This window comes from Phalaenopsis equestris, unplaced genomic scaffold (assembly GCF_001263595.1).
Source record: "Phalaenopsis equestris unplaced genomic scaffold, ASM126359v1 Scaffold000224, whole genome shotgun sequence".
NCBI lineage: Eukaryota > Viridiplantae > Streptophyta > Magnoliopsida > Asparagales > Orchidaceae > Phalaenopsis > Phalaenopsis equestris.
Window position 1 is genome coordinate 2,097,283 of NW_018164666.1, and position 25,696 is coordinate 2,122,978.

General features: G+C 34.3%; 1 protein-coding gene across 3 annotated transcripts; it reads right to left on the reverse strand.

The window, feature by feature from the left end:
• Positions 1–11,127: 11,127 nt before the first annotated feature.
• LOC110023338 (basic leucine zipper 63-like) lies at positions 11,128–25,183 on the reverse strand. 3 transcript variants are annotated; one of them, XM_020722698.1, is made up of 8 exons: positions 24,715–25,183; positions 20,933–21,017; positions 17,195–17,363; positions 16,821–16,896; positions 16,622–16,747; positions 15,496–15,757; positions 11,408–11,461; positions 11,272–11,337 (listed from the first exon to the last, which is right to left on the reverse strand). In XM_020722698.1, the coding sequence occupies exons 1-7, from the start codon at positions 25,159–25,161 to the stop codon at positions 11,430–11,432; spliced, it is 1,197 nt and encodes a 398-aa protein (XP_020578357.1). In that variant the 5' UTR covers positions 25,162–25,183; the 3' UTR covers positions 11,272–11,337; positions 11,408–11,429. The 3 variants fall into 3 exon arrangements, with proteins under 3 accessions (XP_020578356.1, XP_020578357.1, XP_020578358.1); XM_020722697.1 differs by lacking the exon at positions 11,408–11,461 and having other exon boundaries at positions 11,128–11,337; XM_020722699.1 differs by lacking the exons at positions 11,272–11,337; positions 11,408–11,461 and adding an exon at positions 14,604–14,711.
• Positions 25,184–25,696: the final 513 nt, after the last annotated feature.

Consider the following 25,696-nt stretch of genomic DNA (forward strand, 5'->3'; position numbering starts at 1 on the left):
TAAAAAATAATAATTTTTTATAATAATTAATCTAATTATTATGAATACTAATATTAAAATGTGTCTAACATTATTTCATTGCATTATCAATCATTGATTTTAGAGCGAAAGTCAAATCAAGCGAAAGTCATTGTAATGTCACTATTAATATATGTTATTAGTTAACTTACAAATAAATCATCTTTCATTTTTTATTCCATAACTTTGTTCAACAAATTTCATAGTTAAAAAAATACATGCACAGCTGCAGCTTTTCAGCTGCAGTTGCGCTGCCCCAGGAAGCAGCTGTGGGGAAGCAGCTAAGGGAAAGCTGGCTGTCTATATGGTGCAGCTGCGTGAAAAATGATGTGGGTCAACTGTCTCATGTAAAAATAACCAAACTGCCCATGTTTGTTAAAACTGTTTTTAATTTTTGGTTTATTTGTATAAATATGAGTGTAATATACATAAAATTTATAAAAATATTATTTCTTAATTAATTAAATGAAATAAATTGTTTTTAATATTCATTTTTATAGATAATTTTTAAAAATTATTTTGTAATTTTGAAAACATATAGGTTTAAAATTTATCTTTATCTATATATCAATGTATACAAATATTAATTCATCTATACATATAAAAATTTACAAACATATTTTAGAAGCATAAAATGTAAAATTTTTAAAAGCACCTCAAGCCATATGAAGTCGTGTTTTCATACATAAAGACGTAGGAACTCATACAGTTTCGTTCATCCAAAATAGCCCAGAGTACATAAATACAACTCAACCACTAGCTAGGAGAAGTAGAATGAAAAAAACTGTAAAACTACGATCACGACGAGTAGCATAATAGTAATGTTATTTCTAACAATAACACGTTGTAACTCCCGTGTCTGCCCTTCGTCATCTGAAACTCGCAAATCGCTACCAACATCATCCTCAATATCAGAGAAACTGTCTGCCCATCGAAAAAATCTGCATTGATCGGAAATGCTTCGTGGGCATGTATAAAACTTCCTAACATAGTTATGTGCCTACTGTGAGGTCAAAAGTGGGGTTTGCAGGTCACAATGACAAACCACTCGTCGGGAGGTAGCGGACAACCTAGAACTCATATTATCCTGAAAAGCAATGCAGCATAAAACATAATTACTAACATATTAGGTAATGAAAAAAGTGCTCATTAAAATTGAAATATTTGGTTGAAAACAAACACAGACCCTAAATCATATTGTGTTTACATCAGATATGAATCCAAATAATCACTCTCCAATTAACGAGGTAGTGATCTCCTCACGAAGGGCTGTCATTTCATTCGCACCCTCCCCATCTTTCGTGCACATTGAGGCATTGTCGTTCTTCTCCGTTGATAGAGATTGGCCAATGCGGTATTCAAAAGCTTCGACTGACACTTCCTCGTCATTGACCTCGACACACTCGAAATCAACATCAGCTCGGGTGGATGCCGCCTAATATAGTTATTAAGGGTCATAGTGGCTAACACTATATGCACCTGTTTCGGAAACGGATAAGGTGATATATCTCGAAGTATGACCCATTTTTTCTTCCAAACTCCAAAAGTCCTCTTAATTACGCCTCGCAAGGATGAATGTCTTTTATTAAAGACCTCTTTTCTATTTCTTGTACGATTGCTGGCTCTCTCAAAATCTGGAATATGATACCTTGTGTCAGGATAGGGTTTAAGGTACCCCCTCTGCATTGGGTAGCCAGCATCCACCAAATAGTACTTCCCTGAAAACTTATAAACTGTAGGTGAGCAAACAAAACAAAAATCTACTTGTATTAGTAAGGAACTAACCATGCGGTGGGTGAGGTAAATTGTACTCCAGATTTCTCGTTGCAATTTTTAAAATTCTACTATCATGTGCGCTGTCCTCCCATCCAGCCAATGCAAATGTAAAACACATGTTGAAACCACATACTGCCATGATATTTTGAGTTGTGCGTTGTGTTGTGGTTCCGGAACGGCCGATAAATGCAACTTTCTCGTTATCCGACACCCTAGCATGAACGTGTGTTCTATCGATTGCGCTGATGCAACCCTTTACAAATAAGTGAAATCATTTCAATATGCAATCCAATAATATTTATTTGAAGTATGAATGTGTACCTTGAAATATGGCATGTATCGGGCATCGTTGCGAATCTCTACTGACGTTTTTACAAATGTTGGATCTGTGGGTTTTATTATGGCTTGTGCTAGACTGACAAGAGAACTCAAACCAACTGAGAAATATCTGCTTATTGTTTCAGATGAGTGTTGGAAGCGTTCCATGGCTCCCCGCATTGACTCATTCTGTGATAAAATATAAAGTGTTATGCCCAATACTTCACGGTCTGTTGTCCTAGAGATTCGTGAAGTCCATGAAATGTTTTTAGATCTAATAATAGATCACTGAAAACAACCTGGGACATGTAGAAGATGTTTTGAAATCTCGTTGGGTGTCCTGAAATCATTTCTCCCATCCATTTGTCTCCAATCTGAGATGATGTGTAACACGGCTCACGGTCAACATACGTATTATAGTAATGCACTAGTATATTTATGGCTGCATTTCGACGCTGGCGTCGGACTTCCTCTAGGTTCATGATGATATGAACTATACATTATACTTTGAAATACAGTTAAACTCATAGATGGAATAAAACAACCAGACATATGAACTATAATTAATTGGCAAATAACTTAAACATCATTTGGAATGAAGTTAAATCAGTTTCATAAAAATGACAAACAACCACAAATGAAAAAGTCTACTATTAGGATAGGAGTAAGATGAAATGAAGTACATCAGTCTAGTATCAAATCATAAACAACCACAATGTGAACTAATGAGGAGCTAAAATTCACAAGTCACAACGGTTATAATAATAGCGTATGTATTCCAGTCGTCGCTCTTTGCTCAGTGCTGTGAAGAAGTCTCGGTGGAGGGAATCATGAAAGAGGTCTACAACAAAGTAGAAAAGATCACGATCCCCTGTAATTCTGGATCTTCTTCAAGAAGTCCAATGACCTCATGAACCGAGGTTTTTTTAACTATGTGAGGGGCATCATTAAATGAGTCAACTAGGTATGAGAGCTGCTCCCTCATAGATGTAGGTCCACTCTTTCTCTTGCGTTTGTTCCGGGGGCGCTTCGCAAGGTTGGTGAATTGAATTTCAGGTGGCTCAACACTGCTAAATTATGCAGAATCATTTGATAATTCCACAGCCACATTCTCGGGGGTTGTTTCAAAAACTGTTTGGCTTGGGGCAGATGAATATTTTCCTGTAGCTACCACCCCACCAAACATCATTTGCAACTTGCCCTCCATTTCTGGTTCAATCCCAGCCAATCTGAACTTCTTTGCCGTAGGAACAATCTGCAAAAGAGAATGAATGGTTATTAGAAATAAAAAATAGAACTTATTAAAATAAAAAAAAATGACTCAATAATATATTACCACAAGCCTTTCTTGCCACCACTCCTCTGACGCCTCAATTGTTTTATTCACCGGATCCCATCCTAATGCAGTCCACGCTTCAAATCATTCCACAGTTTATAATCTTTCTTAAGCTGGTCTCATTTATTCTTCAATTGAAGCTTATCATATTCCCTACCTGTCATCTCCTTGAATTTGCTAACGATGTTATCCCAACCTTCCTTATTGAAAAAGAAAAAAAAATGTCGTTGGCCTATTTCCCTTATCAATTTCACATATGCATAGGTCACAAAATATTAATTTGGTGTCCTTCTCCCAAAGTACAGGAGTGACAACCTTTTTGTTTATATTAGCCATGCTAATAATATCACAAAAAAATAACATTCAAGATGAATTAATATGAATTAATATAACATTAATATAACAAATTTAAACATTGTTAAACAAATGAAAGAGTAGATATAAACACGTTACATAATTCAGAAGATATAACAACCAAAACAATTATGGTTATTGCATCAGATTGAATAAAAACAAACAATTTAAATAACGAATTTGAAATGTAAATAAGGACACCAAATAATTTACGTGGTTCGGTCAAAATGACCTACATCCACGGGAAAGGAAGCAAATAACTTTATTAAAGCAATGAAGCAATGAAGAGGAAGATACATAGGTTTGAATCATAAATTAGTCCCTCCCATAACCAATTCATGAAAGGACATAAAAAAATGCATCGGCATTCACATACATATAAAAGCCACAACAAACTCGCAGCATACAGAAAACAACACCTTACACAGCTAACCCGCAGCCTACATAAAACAGAAAAACAGAAAACTGCACAGCTAACCCGCAACATACACAAAAACAGAGAAACACAAAACTGCACCATACACAGCCAGCAAAAAAGCTGTACGGGAAGGGAGTTAACCTCAATTTTCAACCAAGCCAGAGCCAACATAAAAGAATCTTTAAAGAGCTTCAAGCCACCCAGTTTGTGAAGATATGCCGAAATATTAGCCATGATAGCGGTAAGGGAGTTGTCATCATGCTTACTAGAATCCTGGTGCCCCCACGAGCATAAAACAACCAACAATTGTTAAGATTGTTCCAACTTGAGGGAATTCTTTTTTGAAAAAGGTTAGCAAATCAGTGCCAAACTTGTGAAGAGTATGGACATTGGAAATATGCAAATGATCATTAGGTTATTGGAAAAACAGAAATTACATGCCTTCTACTCCACCAAGTAACAAATGGTTGCAATGTAAGTGCAGTCATGGTATAAAGGGTTGGCACTTTCCTCAACGGTTTTATAGGGGCAATACTGAGAGGCAACTTGAAGCCCCTTACCCCAAATGTGCTCCCCATATCAAATTTTCATAAGAGAATTGCTACTCATATTTAAATTTAGAGATCAAAACCTTAACAGGTATTTTTAGGAGTAAAGAATCCTTCTTCTCCTGGTGAATAGGTATTCAAGTAGGAGAAGCAGAAGAAGACCGCAGAACCTCCCCTAATGACAGTTCAATATTCCACCAATCCATACACATCACTCGATTCTTATGTGATGTTAAGGATTAAATGATATGCTTGTAAGTATAAAACTTTAGGTGTGAGAGATATAAATACATAAGAATTGTGTGCAATGTATGTAAATGCACCAATGCAAAGTAAACTGTGCATATCTAAATTTAGTTTATCACAACATAACACCTAAAGTGTGCAAACTAAACTGTGCATACATAAATTAATTAATAGGACTGCTAAAATGGAAATCTTCCATCAATAGTTAACCAATTTCAATTGTAACATTAAAAAAGCAGTGGAGTTCATTACCAAAGTCCAAAATCGCAAGGTATTTCTTTGAGAGGAGAAAAAAAATGAGAGAGAGGAGAAAGAAGTTGAGAAGAGTATTTGTTTGAAGTTCATAATATCAAGTCATCCAAATGTGTCACCTTCAACTTCAACTACAATAGTGAGGGCAAATGTTTAAACGATGACTTCACTCGTGAGATCAAAACATAACCATTGTTGACTTCAATGTGGATCCACTTGCCCCAAAATGAGAATTGAATTCAGTTACATATGATCTTGGCCCCTTGATCCTCTCCAGCGAGTTAAACAGAGATTGAGAGGGATTTCAATAGGCCTAAATCATATGGATGTTATATGAATGAAATTGGAGCATTGCCACTTTACTGGTTCTTTGACCAAAACCTTCAAGAAGATGCATGCACACCCATCTAGAAATACATGTATGAATATTTCACTCCCCACAACCACATATTATAGCCTAAAAAATCATCGCAATACTAATGTGCCAGAATCATGGCATCACGAATACCATAATAGCAATCCAGAGCCAACGAATAACATAAGATCATCGCAACACTAGTGTGCCAGGAACTCTTCAAAGCATTAAACATAGAACACTAATGTGTCAGGATCAAAGCATTCAACAGGAAATATCAAAGAGGTGACAAACCAAGAAGGATCACTTAGCTACCCTACGTTACACTACAGATCCACCACAAAAAAAAATAGGGAAGAATGAAAATGACAGAAACGGGAAAGCTCCGAAGGAGGAGAAGCCATCAAAGCCGCAAAAAACGCATAACCTTCCTTAGATCCGCAAAAACAATTGAAGAGAAAGGTTCGTCATACCTGAGATCGGTCGTTCGAGCTTAGGAAAGAAGAAGGCGTGGGGGATTCATGAGAGGGGCAACGGGGAAGCAGTTAGGGTAGAGGAGAAAGAATGCGGGGTAAAGGGTAAAAGCATCGGGGCGAAAGCTGGGCCGCGTGGTTAATCCCACGGTCCGCTTTCTCTGAGCTTCATCGAACTTGTGCCGCGAATCTACGAACCAAACATCGAACTTTACCAAATAGCCGCGGTTAATGACCGCGCCGCGGACACCCCGCCCTCCCAAACTGGCCTGTAGTTATTGTTGGAGCCGTTAATTTTAAGAACAATCTAATCAAATGATCAATAAATGATTGATTTTTTTTTCTTAGCCAATATAAAATTTGATACTGCTAATTCAAAATTAAGCTAAATAAAAAATTAACTAAAATAAATTAAAATTAAATTTCTTAAATACATAAATAAATAAATAAAAATGAAAAAAAAAGCTAAAAAAAAACTTATATAGTAAAATCATTTATTATAATCATTATGAATAGACAAATAAAATTGTGCATGAATCTTTTTTATTACATCAAAATTATCAATTAATATGTCTACACCAAAACTCATTATAATATATTTTAATACATATTATCAATAAACTCTTAAGAAATTTTTGTTTCATTTTATCATGTTGCATTATCTTGACAATCTTTATAACTAAAATTCACATGTACTTGCTATAAAAACAATGTGTTAGAAATAGTATAATCAAATGATTAATAAAATAATATATGAATGCTTTTTTGGTCATAACAATATTTGATAAAAATAAGAAAGTGTAAGAAGATTTTGAAAAAAAAACTTTAAAATGAATAATATACTAATTTTTAAATTTTTGTCATAAGATGTAAGACAAAAATAAAATCAAATGAGGTATTACATTATAAAAACTCCATCAACATTACATAATAAAATCAAATGAGGTCATCATACATCTTAGCCAAACTACACAAAAAAAAACTCAAATGTGATTCCCAATGTGTATCTCATGTATATTTTAAGACACTAAGTAGATTCAATCATTTACCAATATCTAGTTTATTAATTACAATAATTTGTATAATTTTAGTTGCTTGAGTAAATTTATATTGATCCCGTCTTTTACAATAATTAGAGACTGAATTAGTTTTAAGCATCGAACAAACAAAAAAATTAACAAATTGAAATACTATTTTTTTATGAGAAATAATATTTTTTATGATGCTACTAATGTCAATTGTAATATGTGCACTAAACATTCAACATGATATGCAATGGAATTATCTTAAATGGAAGAACCATGCAACCTATTTTATTCACCCTTGCATCACTTATAACTTCCCATCTTTGACCTAAAATGTTGTGAATGCTAAGATTATATTAGGAGAGAACAACACCAAATTTTTTCATCAGACTTGATGCACTTATATCTTCTAACATAAATTATATTAAGGAATTACTAAATAACAAATTCATCTTTATCAACAAATTTTAATAGAACTGTCATTTATTCTCATTTTAATAGATCTAAAGTTTCATTAAAAATAATATAATATTATATATTATATATATTATCTCGTTTAGATTTTTAAATCTAGCTTGAAGATAAAGATTTTTTTTTTTTTTTGAAAAAAAGTGAGGGTCACAGCCAGCTTTATTGAGAGAAACACAGAATACAACATCGAGTTATTACAAAATAACTCAGAAACAGCTCACACAAAGAGAAAAAAATAAATCCTAAAAAAAAACACACAAAACAAACTAACATAAAAAATACTAGCAACAACAAACTCCACAATAAAGATTCTAAACAACAACAACACAAACAAACTCTGCCACCAACAAACATTGACACAACAACAATATCAACTTCAACAACAACAACAAAATCACTGACAAAAAGAACATTAGTAACTTATTATCTTTATACCTGCAAAAAATCAAGAAGAGAAAGCACATAACCTGAGATAAAAACAAACAAAATCCAAGAAAAAATAAAAAGACAATAAAATAGAATCATAAAAAAAAACCGAAAGAAAGAACAAAAAGAAACCATAAAAAATAAATAAATAAAAGGACAACTAATCCTCAACTAAGAACTTACCCAAAAATAAATAAATAAATAAAATGCCATCCTAGATTTAGAATATAAAAATATTCAAAATCAGGTTAAATTTTAATTATGGCTGGAATTTATCATAGCTTAAAACCAATCTCAGCAATTATAAAGATCAAGTAAGAGATCCAGTCAAATCCAAAATCCGCAACCACAATATAAGAACTAACAACCCAAGCTCCAGACAACAAGAACCATATGGCAAAACATAAACATCCAACATCAAAATCAAGAACATGAACAAAGCTCCATCAAACTTAGCAGAATAAAAAAATGCCTAAACACAAACGCCTCTAGCAGCAATAATAGAAACAAAAACCCAAGACAAACACTACCAACAAACAACAACATTACCAACAACCACACCATCAACACAACCTCAACAACAACCCAAAAACTAAATAAAACACGAAGTGAAACCACTAGAGAAAGAAAAGGGATAAAAAAACCCTAGCTCATAACTTACCTACAAGAAAATATTAAAATTCTATCCAAGAATTGAAATATATAAAAACATATTCATAATCAGCTTAAATTTTAATAACGGTTGAAATTCGTCAAAGCACAAAATCAATCTCAACAATCAGAAGAGAACAAAGAAAAATGCAAGCATCTCAAAAAAAAAACCACAGAAAAGAAACCGAAAGACAAATCTCCAAACAACAGAAAACATAAAAAATCAATATAACTTGTAAAAATTCCTAAAAAACAAAGGAATAAACTTTTTAACTTCTATTTCCTACTTTTCTCTTTTAACCATACAATGAATATTCTGAATTATACTCTCAACTAGAATGCAATGAGCTTTAAAAATTCTACAATTCCTTCCATACCATTGTCGTTTACCCCAATTTTGATTAATCTCAAACTTTATCCACACTAATATATTATTTTAGATTACCAATTTTATCTCGTATAAATTTTCGGAACTTCTTTGAGAATAGAGATAAAATCTATTTTTAAACATTTAGAGATGTATATAAAACATTTAAAAAAAAAATTGTAACCCCACCGCTATCCTCATAATAAGAAGCTAACAACTTAACCAATTCAATAAAATGATCCAAATTATTCGATTTCGAACTTTCATTATGACATGTAAAAATACAACATTAAGAACAAATTCACTTCATAATAACAATAAAAATTTTAAGCTAAAATCTATTTTTTGCAACTTATTGAGAAGATCATTTTTCAAAATATTTATTAATATGTTTTAATGAATTCATCATATCTTACAATTTTTTTTACAATTCGTGTATTTGACTGTCTAAATTTTAATTCTTTACTCACATGCTTCATTAATAGACATCCTTCATCACTATTTAATGTTTACTTTTTGTGATAAATTATTTAAAATAGTTATAATTTTTTTAAAATTAAAAATAACATAGTTATTTAATTGTTATTAAACATTTAAATTTAAGATAAACAAAAATTTTAATATATTATTGATACGCCACCAACAAATTTTCATCGTCTGACATGAATCTCGGTGCAATTTTTCGAACAAGATACATTCAAACTTCGATTAAGAGTCATCCGGAGCTCCGATTTCAGCAAACTTATAATCAAAACTAATCGGCTCGATGAGACGGACCTAATGATATGAAAGTCAGTCTAATCCGAGTAAAATCAAGCCCATATCAAATCATTAAACCAGTATTGGAGGATTTCCAGAGGTATTCTAAAGGTCAAACAGATGTTAAATTTAGCGAGTTTATAATCAAATCGAGCGTCTCGAAAAGACGAATCCAACGAGTCCAAGATTGCTCAATTCCAACATCGTTAAGGCACTCAAATGTCCATCAAACGTCATCTGATTAAGGGAAGCTTTCCAGGCCGTCCGATCAAAATGGTTCATATTCATGCATTAATTGCACTCAAAACACTATAAATAGAGCCTCACCCCTCACATGAAGGGGAAGAGGCTTAAGAGAGAACTTGAGGTTTTGAGAAGGAGCTCAATTCCAAGATCATCCTCGCCATCGTTGATCGTCGTCGACCACCCACTGATCGCCGCCGACCTTTGTCAACCACCGCCGACCACCGTTGAACGCCGCCGACCACTGTCAACTACCACCTGACACCACACCACCGACCGTCATCGACTGTTGTTAGCTACCGTTGACCTCTGTCAACCACCGCTTACTAGACGTCATCAGTCGACGTTGTAACGTGGAAAGCTAGAAACCCTTTCCCGCCTGTGGGACAAGGGGCATTTGTAATCATCAACTTATAGTGAATTTTTACAACTGGGCTAGACCCCGTGGTTTTTCCCTTTTTACCAGTTTTTCACGTAAAAACTTCTGGTTTTATTACAACTTAATTCATTTTCATCTGAGTGTGTGCTGAATTTTCGTGCAACGCTAAGACGATAATCCATTACTCTACCGCCGCGAATTTTCTAGCACGCATCAATTATAATAATAAAGAATTTAAAAATCTAAAAGGACTACTGCAAAATTTGGCCATTCCGCCGCTGGTTGCAGGATATTTTTATAATCATCATTTTGTTAAGGGTCTGTTTGGGGCCGCTGCAACTTATTAATAAACTGCTAATAAGTAGCTGTCGCAGATAAGCTGCTCAACAACAGCTGATTCAGATAAGTTAGTTGGTTGTTTGATTTGTGATGTTGAAAAACAGCTATTTTGCAGTTGTTTTTTTATAAATGATCATTCTGCCCCTGTGCATAAATGTTGTTTGCAACAGAACTGTCATAGCAATATATTTGATATTTGAGAAGTAAAAAACCACTTCATAACAATATAAAAAATATGATTTACACCTTACTTAATAGTCAGTATCAAGATTGCTAAAAATAGAAAAATAACTATTAAAATTACATTTTAAAATATAATAATATTAGTTTTAAAATGCAGACGACGTATGACACGAGCAATGTTGTCCTCCAGGGATACCATCCATTCATAATCACTGTTTGAAGTAGAATATGCCAGACTGTCTGCCACCGAAAGAAGTCGCACTTCTCCGTGATTCTCCACGGGCACCTGTAGAACTATCTTTCATAATTATGTGCCTGACATGACGTTAGTAGGGAAGTTTGAAGTCCGCAGTGGTAAAGCAATCGTTGGGAGTCCCTGAAATCCTAGAGCTCATCTTCCCTGAATGATTCAAAAGACAACCCATTAGTCATAACACAAGTATAAATTGGCAAAAACAGTAATTAATTACAGTTTTGTCCGGGCGCGAGGTCTCAGAGAATTAAGTACACCAGCCCCACTGAACCTGTTACAACAAGAAGTCAACAGACCTTATAAAACAGGGGATCTTGATTGCCTTTAGCTCATTTAATACCAAACTCGCGTGTCATATCACAAAAAAAAAGGTCATTTAGAAGTACCTCAAAAACCACAACATCAAAAAGAAGAGAGAAACTTGGTTGTCTTTACCATGATTTCACATTTGACACCTAACAATAATGACTAAAAGGTCATCTAGAAGTATCTCAAAATGAAAATAAAAGAGAAACTTGGTTGGCTTTATCAAGATTTCACACGTGACACCAACCAACAGTGGCTAACAGATAATCCAGAAGAACCCAAAAGGACGAGACTCATCATGGACTCACAAACCCACAAAAAAAAACAAAATCAGTCGAAAAAGGAGAAAAAACAATTACAAACAATATACAAATTACAATATCTAAAATATCAATAATACATGGAACATAAAATAAACACAAACTTTATAAAATAAATAAGTGCGTTTGATTAGATTCCAACCCAAACCCATGGATTCCTGTTTTAGTTCCTTTCATAATTTTCAGTCATTTTTTAAGTGATCTCGCTTATTCTTAAATTGCAACCTATCATAGTCCATTCATGTCATTTCATTAAACTTTTTCATAATATTTTGCAACTCTTCGTTGTTAAAATAGGCGGTGGGTCTATTACCTAGCTCAACCTCTTTAAGACACTAGTCGTAAAATATGAGTGTGACTTCTCAATCACACATGACTGATGAACCGACTTCTTTTGTGTTACTAACAAAGAAAAGAGAAAACATTAATATTTCAGATCAACCAGAGAATAGACATTAGCTACCACTCAGCCCCTAGCACAACCACCATCCACCCCAACACATCTGCCACCTACCCCAACACATCCACCACCCAACCCTCAGCACATCTACCACCTAACCCTCAGCACATCCACCACCCAACCCCCAACACCACCCTACCCCCAACACGTCCACCACCCAACCTCCGGCACATCCATCACCAATCTCCAGCATAGTCACCACTCAACCCCCACCACATCCACCACCCCACTCCCCAGCATATCCACCACCCAACACCCATAACGACCAAAAGAGCTACTCCAAAAGGCCCTCAAGAGGTTCAAAATGAAAAAAAATTTATTGCAAATGCTCTAAATGAGATGAAATTATAAAGAGGCCCTTTTGGGCAAAAAATCTTTAGAATGCCCACAACCACAATGAACTACAATAAACCACAACCCCTTCTCATATTTCATTTGAAGCAATTACAAACAGGTCATCTCAATGAACCACAACCACAGCCCCTTCCCATTGAGGCAATTAAATACCCACACCACACACACACCCAAAACTACCATACGCATACCCACAATCACAACACACAATACCCAACCACAACCTGCATCACAAACAACCACACACACACACCTATAGCCACAACACACAACGCCCAAACATAGCCCAACACAAGACACACCAGCCCACAACCACCATACACACACCCTAAACCACAACCCACAACACATACAACCACAAACACACCCACCCACAACCTCCACACACACACACCCACAGCCACAACACACGACACACAACCACAACCTACAACCCACATCTTAATGAAGCATCTCCCCTCATTTTTAATTCAATGCAATTACATACAGACCATCCTAACATTGGCATCTACTAATGAAGTGTCCTCTTTCATCCATTTTTCAATTTATAGATGAAGCATAAAAGAAAAAGTAGTGTAGTATTGAATAGAAGCAAATGCAAAAAGGCCACCTAAAAGAATGCTATGAACAAATCAGACACTCTTTTACATCAATTTTCAAATTGTCACACACACATCAACGAAATTGATGAAATCCCATCCAATATTTTTCATTTGAGGCAATGACATATAGGGCATCCAAAAACTTACAATCTACAAATGAGCACCCTCTACAAATGAGTATCTAAAACCTTGCTATCGTCAAATCAAGCACACACTTTCACCCATTCTCTAAATTACATCTAAAAATTGAAAAACCGCATAAATAAAGCCATTCCACCGAAAAACCGCATGCAGGATACAATTCCATCAAAAAAATCGTCACAAATCGCATATAGAATGACATTACATCAAAAATTACTTACAGAACACAGTAACCAGAGGTCAAAGGGAGTGGCGAAAGGCACCGCTAATCGTGAGATAGGAGCATTCGAGGGAGAGAGGCAAGCGAGGAGTCACTTAGGGCAAAACAGGGGTCAAGCGAGGAACGAAGGGCATGCGAGCAATAAGGCGGGGTAAGAACGCGGTCAGCGGGGCCGAGCCCGCAGACGCATTTATTCAAAAAACTCGAACGACTTATTCAGATAAGCAAAGTAAACACATGAAACAAACACCTCAACTGTGTTTTCAAAATGCAAACACACCAAATAAGCTGCCCCAAATGGGGCCTAAGTTTTCCCTTCATATTATATAGTTTACTCGTTCATTAACAAGATTTTCTAAGGTCTTTTTGGGGCAGCTGCAGCTTATTAAAAAGCAGTTGTGAGCTGCTTATGAATAATCTGATGTTCAAAAAACTGTGTTGGCTATTATTATTTTTTTTTTGTGAAAAAGTCAAACCAAAGCTAAAAAGTTACCACTGCATCTAGTCAGGACTGATGAAAACATGCAGATTTCAGCGACAGCTTTACCGGTAGCTCTGCCAAAACACAATTTACCTAAACACACAAAACTGCGGTGTGATGCCACACCACCGCTGCCAAACTGATCCTTAGTTTAGTTTGCTATTGCTGAAAAGCAACTTGCAACACCAACAACACATAATATGCTGGCATGTGTGGTTGCAACAGTCCTAATGCAGGAAGAAATTCCACCATCAATAGTGAACCAGATTATTAGGAAATTATTAGGAAATTTCCTTTTTTTTGGGAGCATTTACATATATACCACAAATTTCTTATATATGTACCTAAACTTTCATATTTACTTGCATACCACTCACATCTTTAACATCACATAAAAAATCCCACCTTCATTAACTTTTAAAGAGTGAAATGCACCTTTTCATGCAAAAGTTTATGATATCAATGTTTTATAAGTGTAAATAATAAATTTCAGATGTTAGATATGTAAATAGATAAAATTGTGGTATAATGTAAATTTGCTTACATTGGGAATGAGGCTATCTATTTGGGTTCCAATTTCATGCTTTAAAGCTCTTTTCCACACTATTTCAGATCCTTGCTTCTCGGTGTCAAAATTCTGTCAGAATAGAGGGATTAGATGAGCTCGAACAAACACAGCAAGAACCGATCAAGTTGTTGCTTAGCCCAAAGCTCAGCTCTGTGCCCTCCATGCTCATCTTGGATCAGGAAAAAAAAAAAAACTGTTTTTGCGATTAGATTAAGGGGTGTTTGGCTATTATGTTAGAAAGAATTAAGTAAATCCGGATTTACACTGACGGAGATGATGATGGAGATGACGCTCACATCACAATTGAAGAACTTCTTAACTCCGCCTAACAATTTGATTTAGTAAATTTGGATTTACAACATAAAAGAAACGGAACACGAAAAGAAAAGGGGGAATGTGAGAAAATTGATTTAATGGAGAGTTGGATTTAATTTTTATTTATTTTTATGTTTGGTTGGATTTACGCAAAATTCATGACTAAATCCTATAAAAACTAGCTACCAAAAACCTCTAAATGGTTTAACATGCTAAAGCTTCTAAACACACCATCTAACATGATAAAGAAAGACGAGGAACTTAAACAAAACAATAATTCTCTTAATAAAGGAGAGCAAAAATGACCACTAAAAACCCTATAATTCTAGCACCTAAATTTGTCATCTAAATTCAAACGGGAATTATTAAAAGAGGAAAGAGAGATTTGTTCGCCTATGGTAGAGAAAATGGAGCTGGTTTCTATGGAAACAACAATAATCGAAATAATAACCTTTAAAAATTTTGTTTCAAACCTAGATTTGATTCTGGTTGCAGAAGTTCACAGTATCCCAATGAATGGAGCCAAATGAGTTTGTACCTGTACAAATCCTCTTCTGGAGATGCTCCAAGCTGGCCACCCGCTGCATAGGAGCTGTTCTGTACATCTTTCCCGTGTAAGGAGCTGCAGAGGTGGCTTCAGGAAGGTAGCTGTTGATTCCCTGGTGTACCAGAGGAGCAATGGAGCGGACGTTCGGATCATCCTGTATTGGAACAGCAGCAGCAGAGGATATTTCTGATGGAGAACTGACGAAGGAAGCTGCAGTTGTTACTCTCTTTACTAAATCCTCGGCCATTTTTACCTGAATAGGATGGGAGTGCTTCATCATTGTAAAACTAGAGAAAAATAACATTTGAGGTCAGAGATTCAAGTTTAGTGCTTTATGTTCCATGTTACAAGGTGCTAAATTTAAAACATTGTTAGTAGAGAAACCTCAGCAGTACGTGTAGAGAAAATGCATAATATTTTTCTTTTATTACGATGGAGATGGACCGACAAGTTTGCCCCAACAACCAGTTTGGGTTCAACCCAAGGCCAATTTGGTCCCAACAATCTCAACAACCTGTTGCTCGCCGGCTAGCTCTGTCACACAATGACCGAGGGGGGTTACTGTAAATAGGGGTCATATGTACAAGCCAGAAGAGGTGTTATGGCTCCATGTGCGCCACAAGACATACCTCAATAATAGGCATCATCATGTTTTTTGTATTCTTTTCATCAATATAATCAATCATGATACCCCCTTTGACATATAAATAAGGTTGGGTCAGCCGCATTTCTAAATGAGAGGATTAGGTGATACTGCAAAAAGATCATATGAGTAAAAATATGAGCCTAGTCTCATCTCCTTATACTCTTTTATCCTCTACACCCAATTTTTCATTCTCTCTTTTCCCATCCCGAATGTTCTCGTGTTTACGGAGCAACTTCGGATCCAACACAAAGAATAGATGTTTTGAAACACTGATTACAAAGAGCTTCCAAAGCATGCCAAAATTCCAATGCTAATTTCTCATTCACAAAGTGCAGTAAAAACAGAATACCCACCACAAAAAAAAAAAAAAAAAAAAAAAGGGAAAAGAAAAGAAAAGAAAGACCAGCAAATAAAAAGAAAGTCACCAAACCTCAAGCTCAGCATACTTCTAAAGAATCGCGTGAAGCTTACCTTAGCTCTCAAGGTCTCAACATTTGTTTTGAGAATTCTATTTTCCATAACAGCTTCATTATATTTCTGATTTATGTCAGTGAGACGCTTTAACAGGGACGAGTTTTCAACTCTTAATTGCGCAACCTGTACCGTCAGTTGGTAGAGCATGCTTATTCATAAAGGGTTGACATTTAAAAAAGAACTGATCAGAAAATACCTGTGTCTCAAGCTCACTTAAATGTGCTTGCTTTTTTCTTCTAGAACGTCTAGCGGACTCACGATTCGAGAGCATTCTTATAACAAGCAAACAGGTCAGAATGCCAAACATTTAAAACTATGGGATAACTTCACTCCAGGCATGGCTGCCATGGCAGAAGATGCAAAAAACAGGAAAATGAATTCAAATATAGTCTCCACAACAAGCTGTTCTTCTTTTGAAAATAGCACTGAACTTCAACGGATTAACCAACCCAACTGAATATAGGCTTTTCAGAAAAAAAAAAAATCTTGTTCTTTGTTGAGCGAAGTGTGAGAACAGCTTGTTATTATATAAGAGCAAAACTGTAGACCAAAAAGTAAAAACATTTTTACCTCCTAGACCGTTTTGCATTAGCAGGATCTATATTCTCTATATTTTCTTCTTCCCCATTAGGTTCATCTTCATCAGATTGCTCCCTTGTAGATTCACTAGTAGCTGTTCTACCCTGAGCACAACCAAAATGCTGCACAAGGGGCATAGCAATAACAGCTGTCCTACCACCTGCATTATTAACTTAGAACCATTCCCTGATCTTACAGAAGCAACAAAACTGGAAAATTTCATCCTCATCTCATTAGAATTTTTAAGTAATTGAGAGAGTTGGTAAAATTTCATATTGATTGACTATTTACTCCAAGACTTATGGGAGTACATATTATTTTTCACATCTTTCTTACGATGTTACTTTCATGATGATACTCATATAATTCAATTCGAGCCATTCTGATTTTAAGAATATATGAGTTATGGAGATTTGCTATAGCAAGATTTGACAACTTCATCGTTACTTTATTCTATTTGTTAGAGTACTTCCGAAAAATCAATCAGAACCAGAAGCAATATAGAAGGTTAAAGAAAAAATGATTGTAATTTGCCTGCAACTATTTTAGAAGTATGACGTAAATTTGTGGATCAAATTCTTTTTGGGATAATATGTATCAGCCACTTTAAGTATAACCCAAGGCTTCTTTTTACAGGAAATTGCTCTAGCCAATGCAAACACCGGCCCACCTTTGTGCCTTTCTCACTCACGTAAACTACTCGATGCTTAGCGTCATCTCAATAGAGCATCAATACATTAATCTCATGCCATTGTCATTTTTCTTCACCATTGTAGCTCAATTTAAGAAGCCATAGTATTAGGATTGAGAACGAGCCTTAAGTTTTCATCCCCTCCCCTTCACTGTTACTACCCCTTGCAAGCCTTCATTATAAGTCCTCAGCCTCGACATTTTAGACGCTCTTTATCTTCTTCAACCAAGAATAAAAAATCACAAGCCTTTTATTTTTGAATTTGTATGGATGATTACAGCCCATTAGAAGCAAGCGCTTTCCTCTTCGCCAATGCTCATTTGGTCACCATCATCAAAGATTCGAGATTTTGTGGGTAATCGTTTCTTTTTTGCCAGTTTTTCATTTAATTTTAAAATTTAAAAAAAATATTAAAAATATTAGGTATTGTTAATCTTGTATTTAAGCTTTATTTTAATAAACTCTAGGATAGGTCATGCATTAATTATCTAATATTATTGGTTTCCTCCCATAATCATAATTATTTCAGATTGACTTTGGGGTAATTTATTTGAAATTAGTCAATGCCTATATGTGCTTTTATGATTAATATAGGATTCTTAATGCGCAGAATCTTCTTGTTGATTGTTAACCTTGTGTGAATAGTTGGATATTAATTAAAATTAGAGTTCTATACTATTCACATTAAGATAATTAACTCTATTTATCAAGGAATAAACATATCATTTTTCATTAGGGTGATATCTTTGGCATTTGCAATAAACTCTTCGGTATTTTGTAGGTTGTGGTCATATCTTTCACATTAAATTATTATCGTACATATTTTTTAATCCTATTTAATGTTGATAATGAAATAAAAAGTGTGTTGATAAGTTCTTGATTCATTGCTATAGAAATTCTTGAGTATTAAAAAGATTACTATGATAACATCTATGATTTAGGATCTTCTCCATTTCAAGATGTTTGAGTTAAATGAATATATATATGAATATGCTTAATATGATAGTATAGAAAGATATTATTTATATTGTTTTCCATACAAGTGATCATGAGCGTCACTATTCATATCATGAAATATTATTCTAAACAATCAACTTGATAACAATTAACAAAATGCTATTTGTAGATCATACAATTTTTATGTTTATCATGGAGTAAAAGGCCAAAATAGTGCCCCAACTATTAATAAGTGTCCAATTTAGTCCGAATGTTTTAGAATGCTCCAATTTAGTCCCAGAATTTTAAAATGCTCCAATTTAGTCCCAGACTCTTAAAACTTGCTCCAAATTAGTCATAAATAATATTTCTCGTTAAATTTAATGGTGATCTGCAGGAGATTTTCGTCTTTTATATAATTATTTAAAATTTATGTGGTTTGTTTATAAATCTCTTCATAATAGTCACAATTTTTTTTCAAATATTATATATGGGATAACTTCAGAAATTTCTTTAATATATATATATATATATATATACACAAATTTATGTGGTTTGTATATAAATCTCTTTTCTATTTATTGTTGAAAAATTATAATTTTTAATTTGCATTAATAAATCTTAACCTTTTTTAAATTAAAAATTTTAAAATAATGAAAAATTATGCAATAAGAGCTTACTCAATATGAAATTATATGAATTACTCAATTTCAATTGAATTTTCGATTATTATTTATTAGAGAATGTGTTTAATTCAATTTAACCTGAAAAACTAATAAATGAATTTATAAAATATTATGTATGAACCACTTATATTTTTATATAAATATTTTTCAATAAAAAATATTGAAAAATTACATAAAAGATGAAAATACCTTTCAATTCATGCAAGTCATAGTTAAATTTAATGAAAAATATGATTTATGATCAACTTGGACTAACTCTTAATTGTCTGAGAATAAATTAGAGCATTCTTAAACTCTAGGACTAAATTAGACACTTCTTAATAGTTGGGAAACTATTTTAGGCTTTTACCCGTTTATCATGCAAGCCCCAATGCCTTGGTGTTTATGCTTTCATAGAAAAAAGTTACTTGTTGAGTTTGAATTTTCAAACTCTTTCGCTATAAAATTTCTTATAGCAACTTGTAACAAATTGAGGGTAAATTATTATTACAGGAGAAAACTTCTCAACAGGAGTTATTTAATCGGTCCTTGAGCTTATACTGGATGTTTAACCTCTATTGGGCTTGAGTAGTTATTGCTTATGTAGTAGCTTCTCTTGTAAACTTTTTAGTAATTATTGTTATTCCATATTGATCTTTTATTCTAGACTTTGTTAATGTAATAATATTACTTAATTTTCCATGTTTACTTTTATATGTTCTATTTATGATTACTTGCATATAAAACTTTTCAATCTTGAGTACAAAACAAGTTTAATTGATCTTGACTTTTAAAATATATCTCGAGTTAAAGTCAATCTATTCATCATATCTTTCGTTGTTAGGGTGCACCGCCTTCCAAAGTCAGGGTACAACATGTATGATATTGTACCTCTATGTGCTCAATCCCCTTTGTCTCTATTTATAGGCTTTATAGGGAGGAGGAAAATATTAGAGATAACAATCTTAAAAGTCTTTGAAGAGGATGATATCCTACACCAACATTCTAAGTTTCCTCCATTCCTATCACTCAGTTGCGCCACTGCTACCAACTACACCTCCCCTTGAGGGCGATGCACTATCATCACACTTTACAATAAACTCATTTTGTTTCAAGCCAATGAAAAAAATCTCATGCATTTGTTTAAAACTCAGATAAATAACTTTTTTTAGCAAATCAAACGTCCGCAAAATCTAACTATTTCACAAAATTATGTTTACAGCTGTACACCTCATGGAAAATCCATTCACAATCCTTCGAACATAATTCAGTTGATTTTTATCTTTTAGTTTTTTAAGAGGGAAGCGAGGGCCCTCGTTAAAGTTTTTCCTCCAAGGACATTCAGGGGAGCTGCATACACTCACACTATCTTTAAAATAACTAAATTCAAACTATAAACAACTAGAAAGACATCATGTCAAAGTTAATGCTAAATACCTTTGAATGGAGCTTCAGATCCCAACGAAGAAGAATCAATTCTACCATCAACTGTTGAGGAATTACGAGATATCATGCCAACACCCTGCAAAGGGAATACAAGTTATAATCAAACCTGAAATTCAACATGAGATGTCCCTTGCACATTGACCAGTCATATGGCAAATGTAAGAAGAAAGATTTAGAAAGCAGATGAAATCAAATAGAAAAAAAATCTCAAGCATAGCAGGAGTTGCAGTAAATAAAATACGTGCATTAGTGCCCCACTTAATTCAAGCAATCCTCAGATTTCAACAACAGAAAGATCTGCTTCAATTCATGTTATCTGCCTCTAAAATCAACCTGTTTTAACATAACAAGTGGCTACAAAAAGTTTCTATTATAGTCAAGAATAATTTTGACTTATAGCGAATCGTCAAATTTTAAGTTAAGGTGGCTGCAACAGATGCTATTGGAATTGTTAAGTCAAATTTTTTACATAATCAAATCTTTACAATATTGATATGTGATCAACAAATCCATCATCCAACAAGAATCTTGAGGCATGACACGAATTTCAATACAATCTTTTGAGCAAGGAAAATTTAAATTTCGATTAAAAGTCATCTATAGCTCCAATTTCAACAAATTTATGATCAAACTAATCGGCTCGACGAGATGGACCCAATGATACCAAAATTGGTCCAATCTAAGTCAAATCAAGCTCAGATCAAGTCATTATATAACTTTTGAAAGTTTTACGGCCATATTTGAAAAATCAAATGGATGTCAAATCCGATAAGCTCATGATTGAATCGAGTGTCTTGAAAAGATAAATCCAACGAGCTCAAGATCAGTCAATTCTTGCATCGTTAAGGCACTCAAATATCCATCAAATGCATTTGATTGAGGGACCCTCTTACGGTCGTCTAATTAGAGTGGTTTATATTTCTTCATTAATTGTAATCGGGACTCTATAAATAGAGCATCACCCCGCTCATCAGGGGGAGGAGAGCTTGAGGCCCGGGAGGAGCGCTGGAGGCCTGAAGAAGAATTTGAAGCGTGGAGAAGGAGATCAAGTCCAGTGTCACTTCGATGTAAATTGTCGCTGAGTGCCAGTTGTCGATTTCCACCAACCACCGGTGCTTGACCGTCGCTGACCGCATTTGACCATTACTCGTCGATCATCGCCGATCAGCATTGATTGTCGCTCGCTCCTCACGATGAGTTCATTAGCACACCAACTCTTTAGCTTGGAAGTTTGTGTAGCTATTACTCGCCTGTGAGACAAGAGACCATACTTGTAATCTTCAGTTTATAGTGGATCTCTTCAGCTGAGCTAAGCGTGATTGTTTTTCCCTTTACGAGCTTTTCATGTACAAACTTCTGACGTCTCTACTGATTGTTTTCTTTTATCAGAGTATGTGTGAAATTCTCATGCAATGCTAAGATGAAAATCCATTACTCTACTGCCGTGAATTTTCTAACACGCATCAGTTTGACATCGTCCGTGGGAAACAAAATAGCATTCGACACTGTCTTCAACTTTGAGACGTCGAGCCCCTACTTTATTTTCCAATATCTTCCAACTGGAGAAAGAACCTTCTTTTCATCTTGAAGATCATCTCTGGAGCATTCTTCGATGTGGGGGGCAACCTTCACTGTAGTCTCGAAAAACTAGAGAAAGAATATGAAAACATCATCTAACAAAAGAAAGAATGCGTAACTATTGGATCAAGTTGGTAAATAATGTTATTGAAACCAAAATAAAGTGCAACTATGGGATCCATGAAGTGAAAAAAAAATCAAAATAAAGAGGCAAAAGCACATGAAACAAGAGAAAATCTCATTTAAAGTTAGAAAATTAAATATCATATTCTTATCAATTTGGAATTTGATACATCAAATATTATTAGCGAATCGGTTTTGATTCTTCTTATCAAAGCTAATTTACACATTAAGCTGGTTGAGTTGAAGAAGTTCAATAAATCCTTCTAAATGACTCGCTCTTTAGTATCATAGAACACATTTAAAAAGAAACAAATAATATCTCAATATAGACCCATAAGTATTCATGGATAGCTAATTTAATCCCAAAGTATCACATTTCTCCTAGTCAAAATAATAAATTTAATAAAAAAAATGATCACTCCTGTAAAAAATGTGATAAAAAAATAATCTCATTTTAGTCCCTCAATTACATAAAATTGCTCCTCTTACTGGTTAAATTGAGATTAATTTTATATAGTCGAAGGACTAAATCCTTCGACTAAATTGAAAAAAAAAAGAAACTTGGAAACTAAATTGGCCGCATATAAATAACCAAGTACCTAATTTAGAGTTTGACACATACTACAAAAGAAATTTTATGGTACATAAAAATTAGAAGTGGATGAATTGATAGTTGAAGTCCCCCACATATCATCACAAGCCCTATTAATGTTACCCAACTTTTTGGAGTAAGCTTTATGAAATCTTTTAAGCCACTACACTTGTGCATATACTTCAATTTTGATCAATGTTATTCTTGGCCTATCATTATTCATAAGTCTTTCATATTATTTCTTTAAATCCTTTTTATTAGAACATTTTCTTTTATAATTGTACATTTCCAAAACACTTAATGTTACCCCACTAGTCCCTTGAATAAATATAATTCTATCTTAAATTATCCTTATTAATATTACAACATACTAACAATAACATTCTCATTTCTACTACAAAAAATCTTGGCCATCAACGATTTATGTGCACTTCAACACTTGGATCCAAATAACATAGTTGGCCAAATGTAGTTTTGAAATTTTTTCCTTAAAACCTTTATGATATTCATCCGGCACATAATAGTTCCAAGACAATTCTTTATTTTAACTATCTAATTTTAACTCTGTAATTAAAATAATCATCCATATCCCTAATATTTGACATAATAAATGAATATATTTAAAATTATAAAACATAGTCTGACTAACTGTCTAGAATTTAAACATTTTTAGGCAAAGAAATCCTTTTAGTTAATATGAATACTTATTTTAATCAATAACAAGGTCCATACTAGAATTTTCAAAATAATAAAATCCAAAGTCCTCAATATTGTATTTGGGAAGATTTATAAGCTAAATCACACTTAAATCCTATAAAAAATAGAATACCAAACAGCCTCTAAGAAAAATAATAAACGTTGTCTTGGGGTTGTTGAAGGCCCCGTGCTCCAGCTACTAAAAAAATACCCATACCAGAGCCAAGGTATTTAACTGCTTGTTGCACGTTAAACAATTTAAATATCCTGTAAGACTAAATGATAGAGATTAATTATTTGAAATTCATATTTACGCAAGCACGCATATCCAAAGATAATCCTGCTTCAACCTAAAAAGAGATCATGTCATCCCGCCAAAGAGTGAGCAGATAGCTAACGGGATTCAATAAAAAAAGTAGGTGAAAACTGATTTAGTTGATAAAGCTTTTAAAAGTTGTTATCAGGATATGAAATGTAATTCCTCGACATCAAATTTATGCCCGGAACACTCAGCTTTGCAAGAAAAAAAAAATGCTGAAAAGAATGATGGATGTTTAAAATAGCATTTGATTTAAATTCCTAGTAGTTTCTTACTCATTATTTCCTAATTCCAAACCAAACAGAAACAGATGCTGGAACTACCATCACAAAGAAAAAAAAGATAAGCTGGAACCAGCATGCTTGGGGACAAAATAAACTATCGAAACAGAACTAACACATACAAATAATAGCAGATAACGAAAAAATATAGATAAAAGCCTAAGCATTCATTCAAGTGTCCTACCTGCAAATTTGCAGCGGTTGCAGCACAGGAGCTATAAAGCTTCTTCGTTAGAAAAGCAACGCACTCAAACGGATCAGCAGTCGAAAGCTCCATCTGCGCAACAACAGAATCGTGAGGCCCCTTAATCTCAACCGCCTCATCCTCACCCCACACCCCTCCTCCTCTATCCTCCCTACCAATCGATGTCTTCAAAGACGAAACCGCGGCATTATACTTTGGACCGGCCTTCAGATTCTGAGCAGACGGGACTCTCTTATTAGAATCTAATCTCGAATAGGACTTATCGGCTGTCGATAATGCCTCCTCGGCAGTCATTTCTTCAAGATAATTCTCCAATAACCACTCAGACGGGCACCGAATCATCGAGCTTAGCTGAACGCCGGCGATCGCCGGCTGCGGAGCACAGAAGGGATCCAGCAGGTCATCCATGGATAAAACTTTGTCCATGAGGCTGAGGGAATTGGAGGGAGCTTGGCGATGGTTATAAAACTATCGCGAGGATATCTCCGCGCTTTACGATTCGGATATTTTTTAAATTGGAAGATTTACGTTCATACCACTTCATTCCTATGTATTTACACATTACAAACCTAAACTATTTTTTTCACAATTATACCATTCAAATACACACTTTTTCATGGTTAGGCATGGTGGCATATAGGGCTGTAAACGAGCCGAACAAGAGTGAGCCAATTTACACATTCATGTTCGGCTCGTTTATATTTCGAGCTCAAAAAGTGTGTTCGTGTTCGGCTCGTTTGCTTAACGAGCGAACACGAGCTGTTCACGAACAAAGAGTCCTTTGAACAACTCTAATCATGTAGTCATAAAACAATAAGGGTTTGAGCAACATTTAAAAATTATTATTTATATTAAAACATCATTTGAATCTAATTTAATAATTTTTGCTATTTCCTTAATCAAGATTTTAATTGATTATAAATTTTTGTAGCCTTGTAGTCAATTAGATTTTTTTAAAATA